This window comes from Pristiophorus japonicus, chromosome 2 (assembly GCF_044704955.1).
Source record: "Pristiophorus japonicus isolate sPriJap1 chromosome 2, sPriJap1.hap1, whole genome shotgun sequence".
NCBI classification, from domain to species: Eukaryota; Metazoa; Chordata; class Chondrichthyes; family Pristiophoridae; genus Pristiophorus; species Pristiophorus japonicus.
The window spans coordinates 112698597-112719612 of NC_091978.1; the positions used below are offsets into that span (position 1 = coordinate 112698597).

The 21016-nt window shown below is 44.6% G+C and overlaps 1 protein-coding gene across 1 annotated transcript in view; it reads left to right on the plus strand.

The window, feature by feature from the left end:
* Positions 1-21016, plus strand: part of itga1 (integrin, alpha 1) — a 356017-nt gene that overhangs the window by 105951 nt on the left and 229050 nt on the right. Inside the window, exon 6 of the mRNA XM_070862517.1 lies at positions 13397-13524. Coding sequence (XP_070718618.1) covers positions 13397-13524 — 128 coding nt within the window. The remainder of the gene's footprint in view (positions 1-13396; positions 13525-21016) is intronic.

Below are 21016 nucleotides of genomic sequence, written 5' to 3' on the forward strand. Positions count from 1 at the left end.
ATTGTCCTTGGTAAAAAACTGTGTCCTCCATGAGAGCTGGTCCAATAACCCAGCGGAGATGCAGGAGGTGATTAAGCCGTTCCACAGGCGCAAAGATGAAATGTCCCTGCAGGTGGGCTGTCTTTTGTGGGGCAATCGCGTGGTCTTGCCCAAGAAAGGCAGAGATACGTTTATATGTGAACTGCACAGCACCCATCCAGGCATTGTAATGACGAAAGCCATAGCCAGATCCCACGTGTGGTGGCCCAGCATTGACTCAGATTTAGAGTCATGCGTGCACCAGTGCAACACTTGCTCTCAGCTGAGCAATGCACCCAGAGAGGCACCGCTTATTTTGTGGTTGTGGCCCTCCAAACCGTGGTCTAGGATCCACGTGGACTATGCGGGCCTATTTCTAGGCAAAATGTTTTTGGTTGTCTTGGAGGCTTACTCAAAATGGATTGAATGTGCGATAATGTCTGTAAGCACATCCACGGCCACTATTGAAAGCCTCCGAGCCATGTTTGCCATGCATGGCTTGCCTGATGTCGTAGTCACCAGTGCTGAATTTAAGGAATTCATGACCCGCAATGGGATCAAACACGTCACATCTGCCCGTTCAAGCCTGCATCCAATGACCAGGCAGAACGGGCAGGTCAGACCATCAAGCAAAGCTTGAAACGCGTGTCGGAAGGCTCCCTTCAGACCCGGTTGTCCCGAGTGCTGCTCAGCTACCGCACCAGACCTCACTCACTCACCGGGGTTGGGGTTCCCCCAGCCAAGTTGCTCATGAAAAGGGCACTCAAAACAAGGATCTCTCTTCTCCACCCTGATCTCCATGATCACATGGAGGGCAAGCGGCATCAACAAAGTGTGTACCATGACCGTGCAAATTTGTAACATGATATTGAGATCAATGATCCTGTGTTTGTGCTCAATTATGGACATGGTCCCAAATGGCTCGCTGGCACAGTCATAGCCAAAGAGAGGAGTAGGGTGTTTCAGGTCGAATTGGCCAATGGACAAATATATAGAAAACATTTGGACCAAATCAAATTGTGGTTCACCAACAACTACGAACAACCCGAAGAAGACACCACCAACTTTGACCTTCCAACACATACACACGTGGCAACTGACATCATGGTTGACCACGATGCCGAACTTACCATCCCCAGCAGCCCGGCAAGGCCGGCTGCCCAGCAGCCCAGTGAAGAACTAACCAACTCACCCACACCCGCATTTGTACCGAGACGATCAACAAGGGAGCGAAAAGCCCCAGATCGTCTCACCTTGTAAGTAAATGTACAGTTGACTTCACGGGGGAGTGATGTTATGTATTTAACCACTTGTAACCTGTATTACCCTACCACCAGAGGGCCGACCTATTGGAGTCCCAAGGGGTCCCAGCATCCCTTGGGAGCACGGTATATAAGCAGGTCACCCACGAGGTACCTGCACTCTGGAATCTTATTAAAGGAGCTAAGGTCACACTTACTCATTGTACACAGTGCTCTGTTTCGTCCTTTATTGGGAGTGTATCAAGCCTGATCCACCATAATTGATCTTCCTCTGCAACATGGTGGTTTGCAGGGTTTGCAGGGTTTGCAGCTCATCTGCACATTCGCTGGAGGTGTCCCATTGTTCTGCAGCCTTTGCACACTGTGTTTGAAGCGGCATTGATGGGCCCGATGGTCATCTCCACAATGCCAACAAGATGTTAGCTGCCTCGCAATAATGATTGATGGCGGACTCTGGGTTATCTGAGGTCATGCAGCAGCCGGCGTGTATGTTCTGCCATGTATATTCCTGCTTGAAAACGACATTACTTTGTGTACAGTACTAGCCGAAACCTCTTTATGCTGCAAAATTTTTTGGTGTTATCACTGGTGAACATAAATGCCTGGGCTATCGTTATGGCTTTGCTCAGATTCAGTGTTTCAACAGTCAATAGTTTGCGAAGGATAACGTCATGGACAATGCCAAACACAAAAATGTCTCTCAGCATTTGTTCAAGGAATCCATCGAATTCGCAACGTCCTGCAAGGTGCCTTAGTTCGGTGACGTAGCTTGCCACTTCCTGGCCCTCCAACCGTTGACATGTGTAGAACCGATACCTCGCCATCAAAACGCTTTCTTTCAGATTTAGGTGCTCCCGGACCAGCGTACACAATTCTTCATAGAATTTGGTTGTTGGTTTCACTGGAGCTGGAAGATTCTTCATGAGGCTGTTGCCCCACAGACGGTAAGGAGGATCGCCCTTCGTTTGGTAGCATTCTCGTCCCCTTCTAGCTCGTTAGCCGCGAAGCATTGGTCGAGTCTCTCCACGAAGACCTCCCAATCGTCCCTTTCTGAGAATTTCTTCAGGATACCAACAGTTCTTTGCTTTTTTGCGTGGTTGTTCGTTACCTCATCGCCAATTGTTACTCTCATAATAAAGGATGAAACTGAGTACTGTATGCAATGAGTAAGTGTGACCTTAGCTCCTTTAATTAAACTCCAGTGTGCTCGTACAGCGTGGAAGGCCTGCTTATACACAGTGCACCCAAGGGATGCTGGGATCCCTTGAGACTCCAGCAGGTAGGCCCTCTGGTGGTGGTGTGATACAGGTTGCCAAGGGTTACATATATAACAGAATGTATATTCGTTGAGAACTTTATAATATTCCTTTACATCTTGTTTTATTGCCTGATTCTAATTTCCTTCCATTTCAAGATCAAACAAAATTTTAAGTCTTAATGCCTATTTTAGAACTGAAATATTGGGGTCAAGTTTCGGCCTGAGTTGCTCCTATTTTTTTGGAGCAACTAGTTTAGAATGGAGTATCTTAAAAATTGCAATTCTCGGCATTTAATTTGCTCCAGTTCTAGTGAGTTAGAATAGTTTTATTTTAGAACAGATTTTTTTTTTTAAAAGGGGGTGTGTCCAGCCACTTACAAATGTAAGTGGAGAGAGGGGGGGAGAGAATGGGGGAGAGAGGGGGGGAGAGGAGAGGGAGGGAGAAGGGGAGGGAGGAGAGGGGGAGGCTGAACGAGCCCGGCCGACGAGAAGAAGCTGGGGCGAAGACTTCGGGCGGGGCCCGCCCCCAACAAGATGCCATGCGGTAAGCGGTAAGGAGGATCGCTACCAAACGAAGGCCGATCCTCCTTACCATCTGTGGGCCGTGGAGAGGGAGCGGACCAGACCTGAAGGGGGGTGGGGGGAGCCTGAGCGGAGCGGGAACTGGGAGGGGAGCGGCAGGCAGCGGAGCGAGAGCTGAATGGGTGTGGGGGGGTGGTGCGAGCGGGAGCGAGAGCTGGGGTGGGGGGGCGGGGCGGGAGAGAGCAGGAGCGGGTGTGGGAGCTGGGAGGCGGGGGGGTGCGAGCGGGAGCGGGAGCTGGGCGGGGGGGGGGTTGCGGGAGGGAGCCAGAGGGAGCGGAAGCTGAACGGGGGATGGGGGGCGGGAGGGGAGAGCCGGAGCCAGAGCCAGAGCAGCAGCTCGAGGAGGGAGGCGCAGTCCGACCTTCGCTGCCCCAGTGAGCCCATTCGGCCAGGGCTAGGGGCGGCATGCTTCAGATCTCTCCCACACAGTTTCGGGTGCCTGGAGCTACTGCACATGCGCGCACAATGTAGCGCATGTGCAGTAGTAGCTTGTGCTGCGCTGCGCCGAGGGCCTGGATCGACCTGAGGGAGTGGAGAATACCAAGGTAAGTTTTCGGCACGGTTTTGAGTGAGGAAATCAGGCGTGGCTCGCTGCGGCCCAAAACTTGACCCCATTGTTTCAGTACTAAAAAGGGGTACATAGCTATCGCACACGAAGGTCGATTGTCTGATTTACGCTATTACCTGAGTGCTTTATGCACTCAGGTTGATTTCCTCTGTCTACTTTCTTATCATAAGCATTAAACTAGATAACTTAATTGGTTGATGTCTGTGATTTAAAAAAAGACACTAGGAAATTAGTATGAATGTCTCAAGTATAACAACAGTGCCAGTCGGAAAATGCATCCACAGTTCACATGCAAAATAACGTAAAATCAGAAACACTGGGTTGAATATAACTGCAGGTGGGCATCGGGCAGGAGACAGGTAGTGTGGTCATGCTCTCGCCTGTTGTCCTTGGCACGAGGCACAAGCCATTTAAGGGGCTCATTTCCATATTCATGTGTGAGCTGCAAGTGCTGTTCCAGCACTTCTCGACAGCTCACTGGTTGGGAGGGGGTGGGATGGGGTGGGGTGGCATGGAGGAATGTGGGTGGCAATTCCAGCAGCTCCAATGTTGAGCTAAGCTAGAATTTTATCCTGTGGTAGCGGGGTTGGGGATGGGGGATCGGGGTGGATTTGGTGGGTGGGGAAAGGCAGTCACAGGGTGAAGGGGCTTACAGAGAACCGGAACATTTTTGTTGGGCCAGGAAAAGCTTCTCCTGGTTTCTCAAAAAATAATTAAATCTATCTTTTCAGGAGAGGCCTGCAGTGATCCCTTTTTAGTTTGGCAGCTCAACACCAGGCAACAGTGCACTGTGCCACTCCGGCCATTGGTACCTCAAAATGTTATTCGGGTCCTATACATGTCATCAGTCACCATCCAGCATATTATATTCAGAATCCTCAACCAAAATGGCTGCAGGTGGGAACCAAGCAGAACCGGGGCGATAAGTGAATTGTCATAATTTTCAGGGCATTATTACCCTGTTCCTAACAAGAGAGCAGTTAAAATCACACACTCATTGCCACATGCACTAGGCCCAACAAATAGGGGCCAATGTCATCACCTTGGGCAATTTTTCAGGCAGGTACTGTTCAGAAAAGGTCCAATGTGAAGGCCTCTGGAGAATAATTTATGTATTCTAAGTGCTACCATTTGATTTTGTGAAATATTTGATGTAGATGCAATCAATGAACAATCGCATGAATCTCAATTTACAAAGTCAATGGTGCCCTACAGAATACTTACTTCTCAAATCAGAAGGACAGTACTTCTTTAAAAGAATGTAAAGAGAAAGTTGATTTGTAGTCATAAGCGGTGAATGATGTTTAGGAGCTGAGCCTTTAAAAGAAAGATGCTTCCTGAGCACTGGCAATCAGGAGAACTGGAGAGTGCCTATTTATTCTGAAATAGATAGCTGTGTTTACAGTGTTGCAATGAGCTCATTATTTCCCTCGTACAATGGGGTCGATTTTTCGCTGTGATAGCGATCGCAGGGCAGAGTTTCCGCTTTGTCCGCAATCGCCGATCCGGGCGCAAATTGTCGAGTTTCTGCTCAAAACTCATTTGCATATTGCTGAACCCAAAATCTGCCATAAACCAGTGTAATGAGGCAGCATTTTAAAACGTAACTTAATAAAAAAATGTGCTTTAAAAATATTCCTTGATCTATTTAAGAGTGCTAACTAGGTGCAGTTTGATTGATACTGCTGAAAATGGCTTTATCACAAAAAAATAAGCATTTTTAATCACAGTGGCAATACACCACCTGTGAGTGACCCGATTTTTAATAACTGAAAATGACTTTAAAAACTTTTATGAACCATTTGCTAGTTATTTTAGGGTACAGCTGCTTACTAAATTAAAAAAATATATATTCAAAAGCTTTTAAAACATATCTATTAGTGTCATTGTGCCCAAAAGATCCAGTTAGTGTTTAGAGCCTCCTCAAAAGCCTGCCAACGAGCGCAATTAGCAGAAACTCCAATGGTAGTTGTGTGAGCGGGACCAGCTTCTAGCCTGACTTTGTGTGAATTGTGACAAATAAAAATAGCGCAACCTAGCGGAAACTCCAAACTAGTGAGTTATAGGAGTCTGGGCAGGGTGATTCACTCAACAAAAGTCAGCAGGAAGAGGTCGAAAGGATGATTCAGGAAACGTCTTGCCGGAGGGCAAGCTCATGTCTTAGCTGTGCTGCAGACAACAAACATGTTGCGTTTAGGAGCTCAGCCTTTAAAAGAAAGATGCTTCCTGATCACTGGCAATTGCTGAATGCCTGCCAGGGAGTTTCCCCAACATGTTGCAGAGTGTGGAGGAGTCCATGCGTAAATTGTGTGGGGTGCTGAGGCATGGAATGGAAACTCTGCAGTTACCTCAATAGACACTGCTGCTGGGCCCGCCATAAAGGCGTCTTTGGCGTGGGTAATGGTAGGTGTCAGTTATGCAGGCTCTGGGCTCTGCCATCTCCTCAGTCCTGGACTGGCTGGGCGATCGAATGGATCAGCACTCTAATCCGATCAAGGATCTCCATCTCATATGCTAAAGCCACTTGGAGAGTCCTGACCTGTCTCTCAAAGGGTCATGACCTTGTAATAGCACAAGAGTAGGTAAGAGGGCATATAAGACCAGCTCTAAAATTATAAATCTTTTTTGTAGTCTTTTATTTTTTCCATTTTCTTTATGTAGATACATGGGTAAGGTCGGCACTTATTGTCCATTCATAGTTGCTTTGAGAAGGAGCTGGTAGGCTGCCTTCTTGAAATGCTGCAGTCATTGTGGTGAAGATGCTCCCATTATGCTGTTAGGTAGGGAATACCAGGATTTTGACCCAGGAACGAAGACGACATGGCAATAATGTGTTCAAATCAAGATGTTGTGTGACTTGGAGAGAGAGGTGACAGTGTTCACACACATCTTTCCTTCTAGGTGATGGAGATTGTGGGTTTGGGAGGTACTGCCGAAGAAGGCTTGTCGATTTGTCATTGTTGTTGTTTGCTACAACTGATTGACTTGTTAGGCCACTTCAGAGGACAGTTAAGAGTCAACCATATTGGTGTGGAACTGGAGTCAAATAGTAAGGACAGAATAAAGATGGCAGGTTTCCTTCATTAAAGCACTTTAGTCAACCAGTTGCATTTTTAGGACATTCCAATACCTTTGTGGTCACTATTTTTTACTGATCCCAGCTTTTTGGTTCCAGATTTGAAGATCTTTGTGTACAGTGAGTTCCTGTAATGATTAGGGAACCTGCAATATCAGGTGCTTTGAATATCAATATTGTCCTTTCAGTGGATGTTATTAATTGAGGGGTGGAAGGACTCAAATAGATGTTGGGCATGACTTGCTAAGCAGGGAAGTAACGATTGTTCATCTGATGTGCTCTTCAGTGAATTGATGCTGAAGAGTTCTGGCTGCAGAAAGGTGTTGGAGCCCTTCTGGTTCCTCACCATCATTTCTCTTCATCAGTATTGTAATGTATTTGCTTCATGGGTTCTTTGCTTAAGAATTCATAGCAACACATTGCTATTAAGAACTATTTGGTTTATTAACAAAGGTTTAACAATCACACTATGCATTACCAGTTCATCCACTAGGCTCACAACTGCATACCTCATTGTGGATGACCGAGACCCAAATGACTGGGGTTTTATTGAGTCTTGTGAACATCACATGACTGGCTAAACCACTCACAAAGCAACAGCTCTACTACAGGTGCATTCATTACAAGTATCATCTCCCTCATCATGCTGAAGGTCCTCATCCAATGGTGACTCCATGTATTGGTCCCGTTGTAGAGCAAAGCTAACCAACATGCAGGAAACCACTCTCATACGGGACAATCTATCTCAGCTGTATTGCAGGAAGCCACCAGGCCTGTCCAGGCAGCAACATTGCTGGTTGAGGACTCCAGTTGTCTGCTTGATGAACCATGGATCTGATTGTCGCACTGTTAGACCATTGAACATGAGTTCCTGAGATGCTAGTCTCTCACATGGTGTGAGGTGAGAGGCTTGGAGGATTCCTGCAATATCCTGTCATGAAGCTGCAAAAGTAGGATTTTGGTTAGTCTACTGCCGGAGGTACAATAGGAAACTGGCAGAACCCTGAGGAATTGCAACCCCACGTTGACTAAAGAACAAAAAACAAAGGTCTCTGATATGATGGATGTAGAACTGATCCAAAAAGGATGTAATATGTAACTGAAATGGATTTTCAGTTTGATTTAATATTGATTATTTCACACGGTTCATATTTGTTGGTGTCTATCATAATTATATGGATATGTTTTGCAGTCATTAAATGGAATATAAAGTACAGATGCTGTACATATTAGCAAATAAAACGCACTGATAGCACAATGCATTTTAGTCTAATTATGTTAATAAAATCTACAGAATATATAAAAAGTTAAATTAGGTTGTTGATATATCACATGCTGACATATTTCTAAATGCTCATCACTTTAGCCAGTCACCTTGCATGATATCCTCCATAGTAGTGTTTTGATAGTGCCACACTTTGGTGAAATATGTTGGCACACTAACTCAATGGGCTCAATATTCCCCAGTTATCCACGCTGTTTTTTCGGCGTGCACTGCTTTTTTTGGCGTAAATTAAAAATCCAAGTTTCCCCAAAGTTTCTGCGCCAGCGTAACTCAGTTAGGTATGAGTTTTTTAGGTTAGTATTTTTTTGCGTCGTAACCTGATGCCTGCGCCAGTTTTTCACATTTAAGCAAGTTTGGCCAACTTACATTTTTCCTAGCATGCTGGGAACTTAATAAAAACCAGCGCACGTTAAAAAATCGGCACTGAAAGACGCCATTGTTTTTAGGCGAAGTTTCGGAGGGAGTCAAGAAGACAAAGAATATGCATCATGAAGCTTAATTTTTTCAAAGTCACAAGGGAGAAAATGGAAGTCTAATGCAATTCTTTAATTTTTGATTATTTTTCAAAGTACCAAGTCACCACCGAACGTCTCCTCACTGGGCTCGAGGGTTGGAGTGCCGGCAAGCAGAATCGCTCCCTTGCCCAGACACAGGGGCTTGGGGCTTGGCTTCAAAGGAAGCCCGGGGGTGGTGGTGGGGGGAGGGGGGGGGGGGGTTGGAAGCCAAACTGAAGGGATGAGAACCATTAGACATCCAACAGCTTCAAAAGAAGCACAGTGTGGGGGGCGGGGTGGGCGGAGGGGTTGTGGTGTGCTGGACGCCAAGCCCCTGTGTCCGGGCGAGGGAGCAATCCTGCCGGCTGACCCTTGAGCCTGGTGAGGAGACATTTGGTCGGTTGTGGGGTGGTACTTTGAAAAAAAAATTAAATAATTGCATTAGACTTCATTACCCCAAATGTCTTCATTGAATGTCTAGCTTCCCGTTCTAAGCAAGCCTATTGTGCATGCGCAGACCAAGGTGTGGTCCATACTAGGGCATCGACCTTGGAGGGAGAGCGAGTGGAAAGAAGATGTGAGTGCTTTATCCTGCTGTTTTGAGCTTCTTGCAAAGCTACAATTTAATCATGGGGACAATATTGACAATGACATACCTCGTGCAAGCCTTCTGCATGATGGTGCTGCGGAGGAGAAGATTGATTAGGCATCATCGCATGAGGAACCTCAGAGCACGTAGGATGATGGGCAGGAGACCTTATCCACCTCAGGTGTATCGAGACAGGCATTCATACCTGCATCTGAGTGATGCAGGCTGTGTGAGAAGGCTGCATTTCTGCAAATAAGTTGTAACCAAGATTTGTGAGTTAGTAAAAGCAGGCCTGCAACCTAGAAACCTCAGGAGGACTGCTTTATCAGTTGAAGTAAAGGTTGCAGCTGCACTTTCATTCTATACATCTGGATCATTCCAGGCCACAACTGGGGATGTGTGCGCTATTTCTCAACATGCAACATATATCTGCATTCGGCAGGTGACGATTGCACTATATACCCGGAGGAATGATTGCATAAAGTTCTCCATGACCACCCAGGTAATGCATGACAGGCTTTGGGCTTCTCCAGGATTGCTGGCTTCCCAAAGGTACAGGGCTGCATTGATGGTACCCACGTCGCCTTGCGAGCACCTTTGGAGGATTCTGAGATGTACAGGAACAGAAAAGGCTTCCACTCCATGAATGTGCAGCACATGTTTGATGACATGCATCGTATCATGGCAGTTGATGCGAGCTACCCTGGGAGCACCCATGATGAATTCATCCTACGGTTAGCGCTATATCTGCCATGTTTCAGCAGCAGCCAGAAGGGCAGAGCTGGCTGCTGGGAGACAAAGGGTACAGCCTCGCCACCTGGCTCATGACGCCCCTAAATGTAACCTGGACAGAAGCTGACCGGGAATACCAATATGTCACACATTGCGACGTGCAGCATAATAGAAAGGACCATTGTCATCTTGAAACAGTGTTTCCGATGCCTGGAACATTCCGGAGGCTACGTAATACTCCCTTGAGATTGTTGATGAGTTCACTGTTGTGTGCTGCATGCTGCATAACTTAGGCATCATGAGGCAGCAGCAGCTCATAGTAGAAGACCCACCCGAGGTGAGAGTGGCTGATGATGAGGAGGAAGATGCAGATGACGAGGTGGAGGTGGAGGAGGACAAGGGTGAGGAAACCATGCAACTACCTGAACCCGGAGCATGATGGTGGAGGAGGGCAGGCTGTCATATCACTTTAACGATTGCTCGAGCCTTGAGCCAGCAGCTCATCCGTGAACACTTTGCTGCTTGAAGGTTCAGCGGCAACTATTCCAAATGGACCACGTTTACTGTTTGGACCTGTTCCGTAATGTTGTGTTGTATTAATGGAACAAATAATGGAAATGATTCAGTTATCATTTAAAATATATTTTATTCAAAAGTTTAACACTTATTTGTACTTAACTTACTTAAATAAAAATATTCTTGTATCAAAGTTTAAAGTTTTCATTTAAGATCACTTAAAAACTTTAAGATCACTTACAAACTTTTAAACTGGTAAATTTACATAACTTACAAAAAACTTTTAATTTGAGAACACTTACAACAGTAACAGCAATAATAACAACAACAACAGCAGCAGCAAACAAAGGCTGCACCTATCTCTCGTCCACCTTATTCTAAGACCACCCGCTGTGCTTGGTCTTGGGAACTTCACCCCTGCCCATAGGCGATGGAGCAACGTTTCTCGGGTTGGTACCAAGCTTATTCTTTCGAGCATCTTGGGTAATGCTTGCTTCTTGATGGCGGGGACGGGGTTGGTGGGGGGCAGACGGTAATGTGGAACGCCCGGCTTGGTTCTATTCAGATGCTGGTCTGGGGATTGGAGTGGGAATGGGAGTTGATTCCATCAATGGCCACGGGGTCTGGGTGTGTTCCCTTATTGCAGCAGCTAACTCCGACATTCCCTTTCTCATGTGCCCTGACAGTGTCTCAACTACCTGCAACATTCACTCCCTCGTGTTCACCGACAGTGTATCAACTACCTGCGACATTCCCTCCCTCATGTGCTCGGACAGTGTTCCCATTTCTCGTGAGAGTGTTGTTACTTCTCCCGACAGTCCCAGTACCTCATCACCTACCCCACTGATGCTGTTCAGGAGTGATTGGGTAAGGTCAATGCTTTCCGCACTCATTGGCATCATTTGAACCACATCTGTTAGATCCTGCACCTCAGGAGAGCGCTGTCGTGCTCTCCTTCCCCTCCTCACCCTGGGTGTGGCACGTTGCATCCCACTGGGACCCACAGCCTTGGATGGTGGGGCCCTGGGTGTGGCTCGCTGTATCCTACTGGGACCCGCAGCCGCAGACGGTGGGGCCCTGGGTGTGCCTTGCTGCATCTCACTGGAACCCACAACCTCGGACTGTGTGAAACCATGGAATGCCACAACACTCGTACCACTCAGGAAAGGGGTGGTTGGCACCTCAATGGGTGGCACCTGCACCATCTCCAGAGTGAGTACAACAGTGAGGGCTTCATCCTCCCCCTCCCCCTGCCCCTCCCCCTCACCCCCATGCTCTTGGTCTTCTGCATCGGTTTCAGTCTCGTCAGGATTGGCCTCAAGTTCTGCAAAATCTAACAGAACAGACAAATGGTTAGCAGCAGAGGAGGGGGCAGGGTGGGTGGCATGAGTAGTCTCACACAGCGCAAGCAGCAGGCTCATTTGAAGAACCATGATGAATGGTAGCGCATTGCATCAACCAAAACTTAGCTGACAGAGACATCCCCATGAACCGAAACATGGCTAGCCCGCGCAGTAGTTGACTTTTAGCAAAGTCACAATGTTGAATTTGCAGAACTTACCCTCTCCCTCGAGTGTGGGCCCAGCTTGTGCAGTGGTGGTTGCTTTTCTCCAGGCAGGACCCATCAAAGCAGTGACCCTGTCTTCCAAGTGTGTCAGTGGGTACAGATTTGCCGGGCCTCCTCCTGTTCAAGTTCTCTCTCTTTTGCAAAGGTGAAAATATAACTTTTTCGAGAGGATGTCTTTCTGCTGGGTGAGACATACAGATGGTCATATTTACAATTGCCATTCCAGTGAATAATTTAAAATATTACTTACACTAATTACTTGACCAAGGTCCTACCACTTCTTTTTTCACTGGCCTCCAGATATTGGGGTGGTCATCATTGCACAGGTGGTTCCAGTGTTTCTTAATTTCTTTTAGTGAAGCTTTTATGTATCCAGCTTGTGCCATCTGGCCTCAATTACAGTAACTAGTGCCTCCACTTCCTCCTGTGAACAATCCTTGATCCTTGAGCTGCGTTACATATTGCAGCTCCAATTTTTCCACTGAGAATTAAAGTTCTCATACAGCGCTCAAAGTTCTCATACACAACTGGCTCTTTAAAAATGACCGAATGCAGACCGGGAGGTGTACTGGGCATGCATGCCCAAAGCAGTCATATAAAAAACTTCATTTTTTTCACGCATGCGCAGAAGGGGAGGGGCATCGTTTTATCGGCACAAACATTAGGCACCACCCCCCGAAGCTAAAGGACAGGCTTTACGGCGCCAATTTCAAAAATTAGAACGGGAAAACTTGCAAGTTATTTTTTGGGAGTAGTCGGGGCCAAACAAAACAGGCCTAACTCTTGAAATACGCCAAAAAATGGCATTGGGGAAAATTGGGCCCAATAGTTGGAGGCAAGGTCGCAGCTACCAATCCCCACAGAAGATCTTTGATCTACGAGGTTGCCAAGGGGGGATGCAATCAAAAATGTGTGCTCTTTCACAGGGAGGTAGGAAAAAAAATTTAACGAGTAAATTACCTGGCAGACATCTAGTTGAACCCACATCTTGTTACAGAGTTTCACTGACAAAGAAGCAGAAACTAATGGATAAAGAGATCTGTAATTTTGTATAATTCTGATTATAACATTGTTTTGTGTTGCGCATCATGCTAAATTATTGTATTTAAACAAAGTGTCGTGGAGATAATTTTGCAAGTCAACACTTCCACTGGGAAGCCTCACCCATCAGAAACATATATTCGGAATTCAGGGATGTGCTGTCCACAAATAGTATTTCTGATATGTGTTGCTAGTGCGTGAGACTCCCTACTGGGATCACAAACTTGTAAATTTACCTCGTGTGCCCATTTATGGTTGTTAGGATGCATTGTATTGGTTCCCTCTCCCTTTTCCATATTCAAGTTGTGCTTGTAATTCCCAAACTGTTGGCATATTGATATTGTACTGCTGTTTTAAAATATGTTGGATGTTAATTTCTGTTAAATATATTACATCCTGTAATTGCAGCTTGCAAGTCACGACTTGATATTGTGATCGTACTTGATGGTTCCAACAGCATTTACCCTTGGTCCAGCGTTAACAGTTTCCTTATAAAACTATTGGAAAAAATTGAAATTGGACCTCAGCAAACTCAGGTTAGTTAAATACATGTTTTTTTAAAAATCTTGTTGGTTTAATTACCTATTCAACTGAATGCTCTGAAAGATCATTTACACAAAAATCTGCAACAAGTAATCCCAAATGGGATTAATTCACTGGAGCAAGAAAGCTCTTTTGAGGGTAGAGGAATGGTTTCTGAATGCACACAGTAGGCATAGAGCTTCACCCATCGGCAGCACATATCAGGAAATTGTGAACACCTTCTCCACTTTTGTCCATTCAGAAACTCCTGCCCTGACAAATTTGCAGCAGGATTCCATCAAAGCAGAAAATCCTGGCCTATAAAGTGAGCCACATTGCTGTGTTCCACACCCACAAAAAAGTAAATCTGTGAATGAGTTGACTGGGGAATTTTCCTGAGTGTTTTATAATGTGATATTAATACATAACTCAATAAAATGAGAAAATAAATGTAATATTTGAAATTAAACATTTGGTGAGGGAAATCTACATTATAAACTGGTTTGGACTTGTCAACAGAATAAAACTAATCCTAAATATAATTCTATTTATTTTGTTGGGATTGAGAATTATAATAAACAGTGGCTAAATTAGTTCAGCAGATATTTTTGATTCGGTTTAAAATAACTATGTTTATTCAGTGGCTGAGTGATCTGTGTGATATCAATTGTAATATTTGGGCACCATGCCCAGACATAGTGATACAACCTGCCTATGGTCCTCATTAAGCTGAGACCAAATAGATAATATGATGTGCTGTGTAACAAAAGTGAGTGACCATATTTAAAATTAAATGAAAAAATCAATGATTGAGTAGGTTCCTTGGCAGGTTCATGAGGTGTATGTAACAACTGGCGTGATCAGAGTCGTGGGTGGGGTGTTTAATCTCCTCAGAATTCCTTCTGCTCTACTGCTGTAAATTCAGCGGAAGTGCAGCAGAAATCCAGTTTCTGCACCTTAAATGGGGTTTCCACCTCACTTTTTTTGGAAAGCAGCTTTTACCAGCCAAGAATTTTTTTTAAATTCTCTCCTTTGAGAGACATTTACTGCAGTATATTCAGGGTTTTTCTTTTTCAAAAGTGGAACCAGCCCATACTTCACAGCAAATCCATATGTCTCTTCATCTCCTGTCTTGCTGAGTGTATAAAATAGTCTGGAATGTATTACAAGGCTATAGCATATTGTAGGGTTGAGATCAATCATAAATCGCAAGAACATGAAGCTCAAATAGTTTATCAATGTAATTTCAATCCCAGAATGTGCTATATTCTTGGAACACACTGGAATGTTAGAGTATGTGTTTAGAAACATAGAAACATAGAAAATAGGAGCAGTATTAGGCCATTCAGCTCTTTGAGCCGGCACCATGATTCAATATGATCATGCATTTTGTGTCTAGAAATCTATCTATCTCCTTCTTAAATGTATTCAGTGACTTGGGTTCCTCAGCCTTCTGTGGTAGAGAATTCCACAGGTTCACCACCCTCTGAGTGAAAACATTTCTCCTCCTCTCGGTCCTAAATTTCCTACCCCGTATCCTGAGACTGTGACCCCTTGTTCTAAGCTTCCCAGCCAGGGGAAATATCCTCCCCGCATCCAGTATATCCAACCCAGTCAGAATTTTATACCTTTCAATGAGATCCCCTCTCATTCTTCTAAACTCTAGTGAATACAGGCCTAGTCGACCCAATCTCTCCTCATACGACAGTCCTGCCATCCCAGGAACCAGTCTGGTGAACCTTCGCTGCACTCCCTCTATGGCAAGTATATGCTTTCTTAGGTAAGGATACCAAAAATGCACACAATACTCCAGGCGTGGTCTCACCAAGGCCCTGTATAACTGTAGTAAGACATCCTTGCTCCTGTACTTAAATCCTCTTGCAATGAAGGCCAACATACCATTTGCCTTCCTAATTGCTTGCTGCACCTGCATGTTTTCTTTCAATGACTGGTGTACAAGGACACCCAGGTCCCTTTGTACATTAACATTTCCAAAGCTATCAGCATTTAAATAATACTTTGTCTTCATGTTTTTCCTACCAAAGTAGATAATTTCACATTTATCCACGTTATACTACATCTGCTAAGTGTTTGCCCATTCACTCAACCTATCTAAATCGCCTTGCAGCGTCTTTTCATCCTCCTCACAACTCACAATCCCACCTAGTTTTGTGTCGTCAGCAAACTTGGAAATATTACATTTGGTTCCCTCATCCAAATCATTTATATATATTGTGAATCGCTAGAGCCCAAGCACTGATCCCTGTGGTACCCCACTAGTCATTGCCCGCCACCCCGAAAAAGACCCGTTTATTCCTACTCTCTGTTTCCTGTCAGTTAACCAATTTTCAATCCATGTCAGTACATTACCCACAATCCTACGTGCTTTAATTTTGCACACTAACCTCTTATGTGGGACTTAATTAAAGGCCTTCTGAAAATCCAAATACACTACATCCACTGGTTCTCCCCCATCTATTCTATCAGTTACATCCTCCAAAGACTCCAGTAGGTTTGTCAAACATGATTTTCCTTTCATAAATCCATGTTGACTTTGTCTAATCCCATTGATATTATATAAGTGTGCCATTGTCACATCCTTTATATTAGACTCCAGCATTTTCCCTACTACTGATGTTAGGCTAACCGGTCTCTAGTTCATTTACATATTTTATATATAATATATATATAGATATGATAAGACTATAAGAACATAAGAAATACGAGCATGAGTAGGTCATATGGCCTCTAGAGCCTGCTCCGTCATTCAATGATCATCGACCACAACTCCACTTTCCCGTCCGATTCCTATATTCTTTCATTCCCCATGAGTCCAAAAGTCTATCTATCTCAGACTTGAATATACTCAATGATTCAGCATCCACAGCCTTTTGGGGCAGAATTCCAAAGATTCACAAACCTCTGAGTGAAGAAATTACTCCTCATCTCAGTCTTAAATGGCCGACCCTTTATCCTGAGACGATGACCCCTCGTTCTAGACCTTCCAGCCAGGGGAAACAACCTCTCAGCATCCACCCTGTCAATCTTATATTTTAATGAATCACCTCTCATTCTTCTAAACTCCAGGGAGTATTGGCCCAATCTACTCAATCTCTCCTCATAGGACAATCCCCAAATCCCTGGAATTAATCGAGTGAACCTTCATTGCAGCATGTCTAAGGCATAGTATATCCTTCCTCAGATAAGAATGTAAGAACATAAGAACATAAGAAATAGGAGCAGGATTAGGCCATTTGGCCCCTCAAGCCTGCTCCGCCATTCAATAAGATCATGGCCGATCTGATTATGGACTCAGCTCTACTTCTCTGTCCGCTCCCCATAACCCTTTACTCCCTTATCGCTCAAAAATATGTCTATCTGCGCCTTAAATATATTCAATAACCCTGCCTCCACAGCTCTCTGGGGCAGAGAATTCCATAGATTTACAACCCTCTGAGAGAAGAAATTTCTTCTCATCTCAGTTTTAAGTGGATGGCCCCTTATTCTAAGACTATGTCCCCTAGTTTTAGTTTCCCCTATGAGTGGAAATATCCTCTCTGTATCCACCTTGTTGAGCCCCCTCATTATCTTATAAGCTTCAATAAGATCTCCTCTCATTCTTCTGAACTCCAGTGTATATAGGCCCAACCTACTCAATCTACGCTCATATCAACCCCCTCATCTCCGGAATCAACCTAGTGAGCCTTCTCTCAACAGCCTCCAATGCAAGTATATCCTTCCATAAATATGGAGACCAAAACTGTACGGAGTACTCTAGGTGTGGCCTCACCAATACCCTGTACAGTTGTAGCAGGACTTCTCTGCTTTTATACTCTATCCCCCTTGCAATAAAGGCCAACATTCCATTTGCCTTCCTGATTGCTTGCTGTATCTGCATACTAACTTTTTGTGTTTTTGCACAAGGGCCCCCTGGTCTCTCTGTACTGCAGCACTTTGCAATTTTTCTCCATTTAAATTATAATTTGGTTTTCTATTATTTCTGCCAAAGTAGATAACCTCACATTTTCACACATTATACTCCATCTACCAACTTCTATCCTACTAACTTAGCCTTGTCTATATCCCTTTGCAGATTTTTTGTGTCCTCCTCAAAATTTGCTTTCCCACCCATCTTTGTATCATCAGCAAACTTGGTTACATTACACTCAGTCAGTCCCTTCATCCAAGTCAATAATATAGATTGTAAATAGTTGAGGATCCAACACCGATCGCTGCAGCACCCCACTAGTCACTGTTTGCCAACCGGAAAATGACCCATTTATCTTAACTCTCTGTTTTCTGTTAGTTAGCCCATCTTCTATCCATGCAAATATATTACCCCCAACCATGTGAGTTTTTATCTTGTGCAGTTACATCTTATGCAATAACATCGAATGCCTTCTGGAAATCCAAATACACCACATTCACTGGTTCCCCCTGATCCACCCTGCTCGTTAGATCCTTAAAGAACTCCAGCAAATTTGTCAAACATGATTTCCCTTTCATAACACCATGCTGACTCTGCTTGATTTTCCACATGTCCCGTTACTGCTTCCTTAATAATGGACTCCAGCATTTTCCCAACGACAGATGTTAGGCAAACTGATCTATAGTTTCCTGCTTTTTGTCTGCCTCCATTTTTAAATAGGGGCTACATTTGCAGTTTTCCTATTTGCTGGGACCTTCCCAGAATCCAGGGAATTTTGGTATATTACAACCAATGCATCCACTATCTCTGCAGCCACTTCTCTTAAGACCCTAGGATGTAAGGCATCAGGTCCAGGGGACTTAGCCACCTTTAGTCCCATTATTTTACCAAGTACTACTTCATTAGTGATAGTGATTGTATTAAGTTCCTCCCTACCTATAGCCGCTTGATTATCCACTATTGGGATGATTTTAGTGTCTTCCACTGTGAAGACCAATACAAAATATTTGTTCAACATCTCTGCCATTTCCCTATTCTCCATTATTAATTCCCCAGTCTCATCTTCCAGAGGACCAACATTTACATAAAGAGACCAAAACTGTGCACACTACTCCAGGTGTGGTCTCACCAAAGCCCTGTACAATTGTAGCAAGCCTTCATTACTCTAGTACTCCAAACCCTTGCAATAAAGGCCAACATGTCATTTGTCTTCCTAATTCCTTGCTGTAGCTGCATGCTAACTCTCTGTGTTTCCTGGACGAGGTCACTTAAATCTCTCTGAACCCCAACATTTAATAGTTTCTCTCCATTTAAAATATATTCTGTTTTTCTGTTCTTCCAACCAAAGTGAATAACCTCACATTTCTCCACATTATAATCCATCTGCCAAGTTATTGCCCATTCACTTATCATGTCTATATCCTTTTGTGTCCTCCTCATAGTTTATCTTCCTACCTACCTATCATTAACAAACTTGGATACATTATACTCGCTCGCTTCATCTAGTTATTAGAATCATAGAATAGAATCATAGAAATTTACAGCACTGCAGGAGGCCATTTCGGCCATCGTGTCTGCGCCGGCCGACCAAGAGCTATCCAGCCTAATCCCACTTTCCAGCTCTTGGTCCGTAGCCCGATAGGTTACGGCACTTTAAATGCGCGTCCAAGTACTTTTTAAATGTGGTGAGGGTTTCTGCCTCTACCACTCTTTCAGGCATTGAGTGAAGAAATTTCCCCTCATATCTCCTCTAAACCTCCCCCCAATTACTTTAAATCTGTGCCCCCTGGTTGTTGACCCCTCTGCCAAGGGAAACAGGTCCTTCCTATCCACTCTATCCAGGCCCTCTCATAATTTTATACACCTCAACCAGGTCTCCCCTTCACCTCCTCTGTTCCAAAGAAAACAGACACAGCATCTCCAATGTTTCCTCATAGCCAAAATTCTAATTAATGGGATAGATAGCATCCTCTGCAGCCAAGAAAAAGAATCCCAGAGGCTGTAGAAACATAGAAAATAGAAGCAGTAGTAGGCCATTCAGCTCTTTGAACCTGCACCACGATTCAATATGATCATGGCTGATCCTCTATCTCAACACCATATTCCCGCTTTTTCCCCATACCCCTTGACGCCTTTTGTTTCTACAAATCTATCTATCTCCTTTTTAAATATATTCAGTGACTTGGCCTTCACAGCCTTCTGTGGTAGAGAATTCCACAGGTTCATCACCCTCTGAGTGAAAACATTTCTCCTCATCTCGGTCCTAAATTTCCTACCCCATATCCTGAGATTGTGACCCCTTGTTCTCGACTTCCCAGCCAGAGGAAACATCCTCCCCGCATCCAGTCTATCCAACCCAGTCAAAATTTTATACGTTTCAATGAGATCCCCTCTCATTCTTCTAAACTCTAGTGAATACAGGCCTAGTCGATCCAATCTCTCCTCATACAACAAACCTGCCGTCTCAGGAATCAGTCTGGTAAACCTTCGCTGCACTCCCTCTATGGCAAGTATATCCTTTCTTAGGTAAGGAGACCAAAACTGTTGGAAAGGGAGCGGGTAAATCCAGTTATCATGATCCATTTTGGAACAAGCGAAATAGGTAGGAACAGGGAGGAGATCCTGCTGAAAGAATATCAAGAGTTAGGCTCTAAATTAAAAAACAGGAGCTCGAGGGTACTAATCTCTGGATTATTGTCCGAACCACGTGCAAATTGGCATAGAAGCAGACAGATCAGGAGAATTAACACGTAGCTAAAGGGTTGGTGTGGGACAGAGGGGTTCCTTTTCAATGGACACTGGCACCAGTTCTTGGACAGGAAGGAGCTGTACCAATGGGATGGGCTCCACCTGAATTGGGATGAACACAAGAACATAAGAAATAGGAGAAGGAGTAGGCCATAGGGCCCCTCGAGCCTGCTTCTCCATTCAATAAGATTATGGCTGATATGATCTTGGCCTCAATTCCACTTCCCCGCCCACTCCCCATAACCCTTGACTCCCTTATCATTAAAAAATCTGACTATCTCCACCTTAAATATATTCAAAGACCCAGTTTCCACAGCTCCCTGGGGTAGAGAATTCCAAAAGATTCATGACCCTCTGAGAGAAGAAATTTCTCCTCATTTCTGTCTTAAATGGATGACCCCTTATTCTGAGACTATGCCGTCTAGTTCTAGATTCACCCATGAGGGAAACATCCTCTCTGCATCTACCCTGTCAAAACCCCTCAGAATCTTGTACATTTCAATAAGATCACCTCTCATTCTTCTAAACTCCATTGAGGATAGGCCCAATCTGCTCAACCTTTCTTCATATGACAACACCTTCTTCTCGGGAATCAACCTCGTGAACCTTATCTGAACTGCCTCCAATGCAAGTATATCCTTCCTCAAATAAGGAGACCAAAACTGTACGCAGTACTCCAGGTGTGGTCTTACCAACATACTGTACAGTTGGAGCAGGACAGCCCTGCTTTTATATTCCATCCCTCTTGCAATAAAGACCAACGTTCCATTTGCCTTCCTGATTACTTGCTGTACCTGCATGCTAAATTTTTGTGTTTCATGTACATGAAC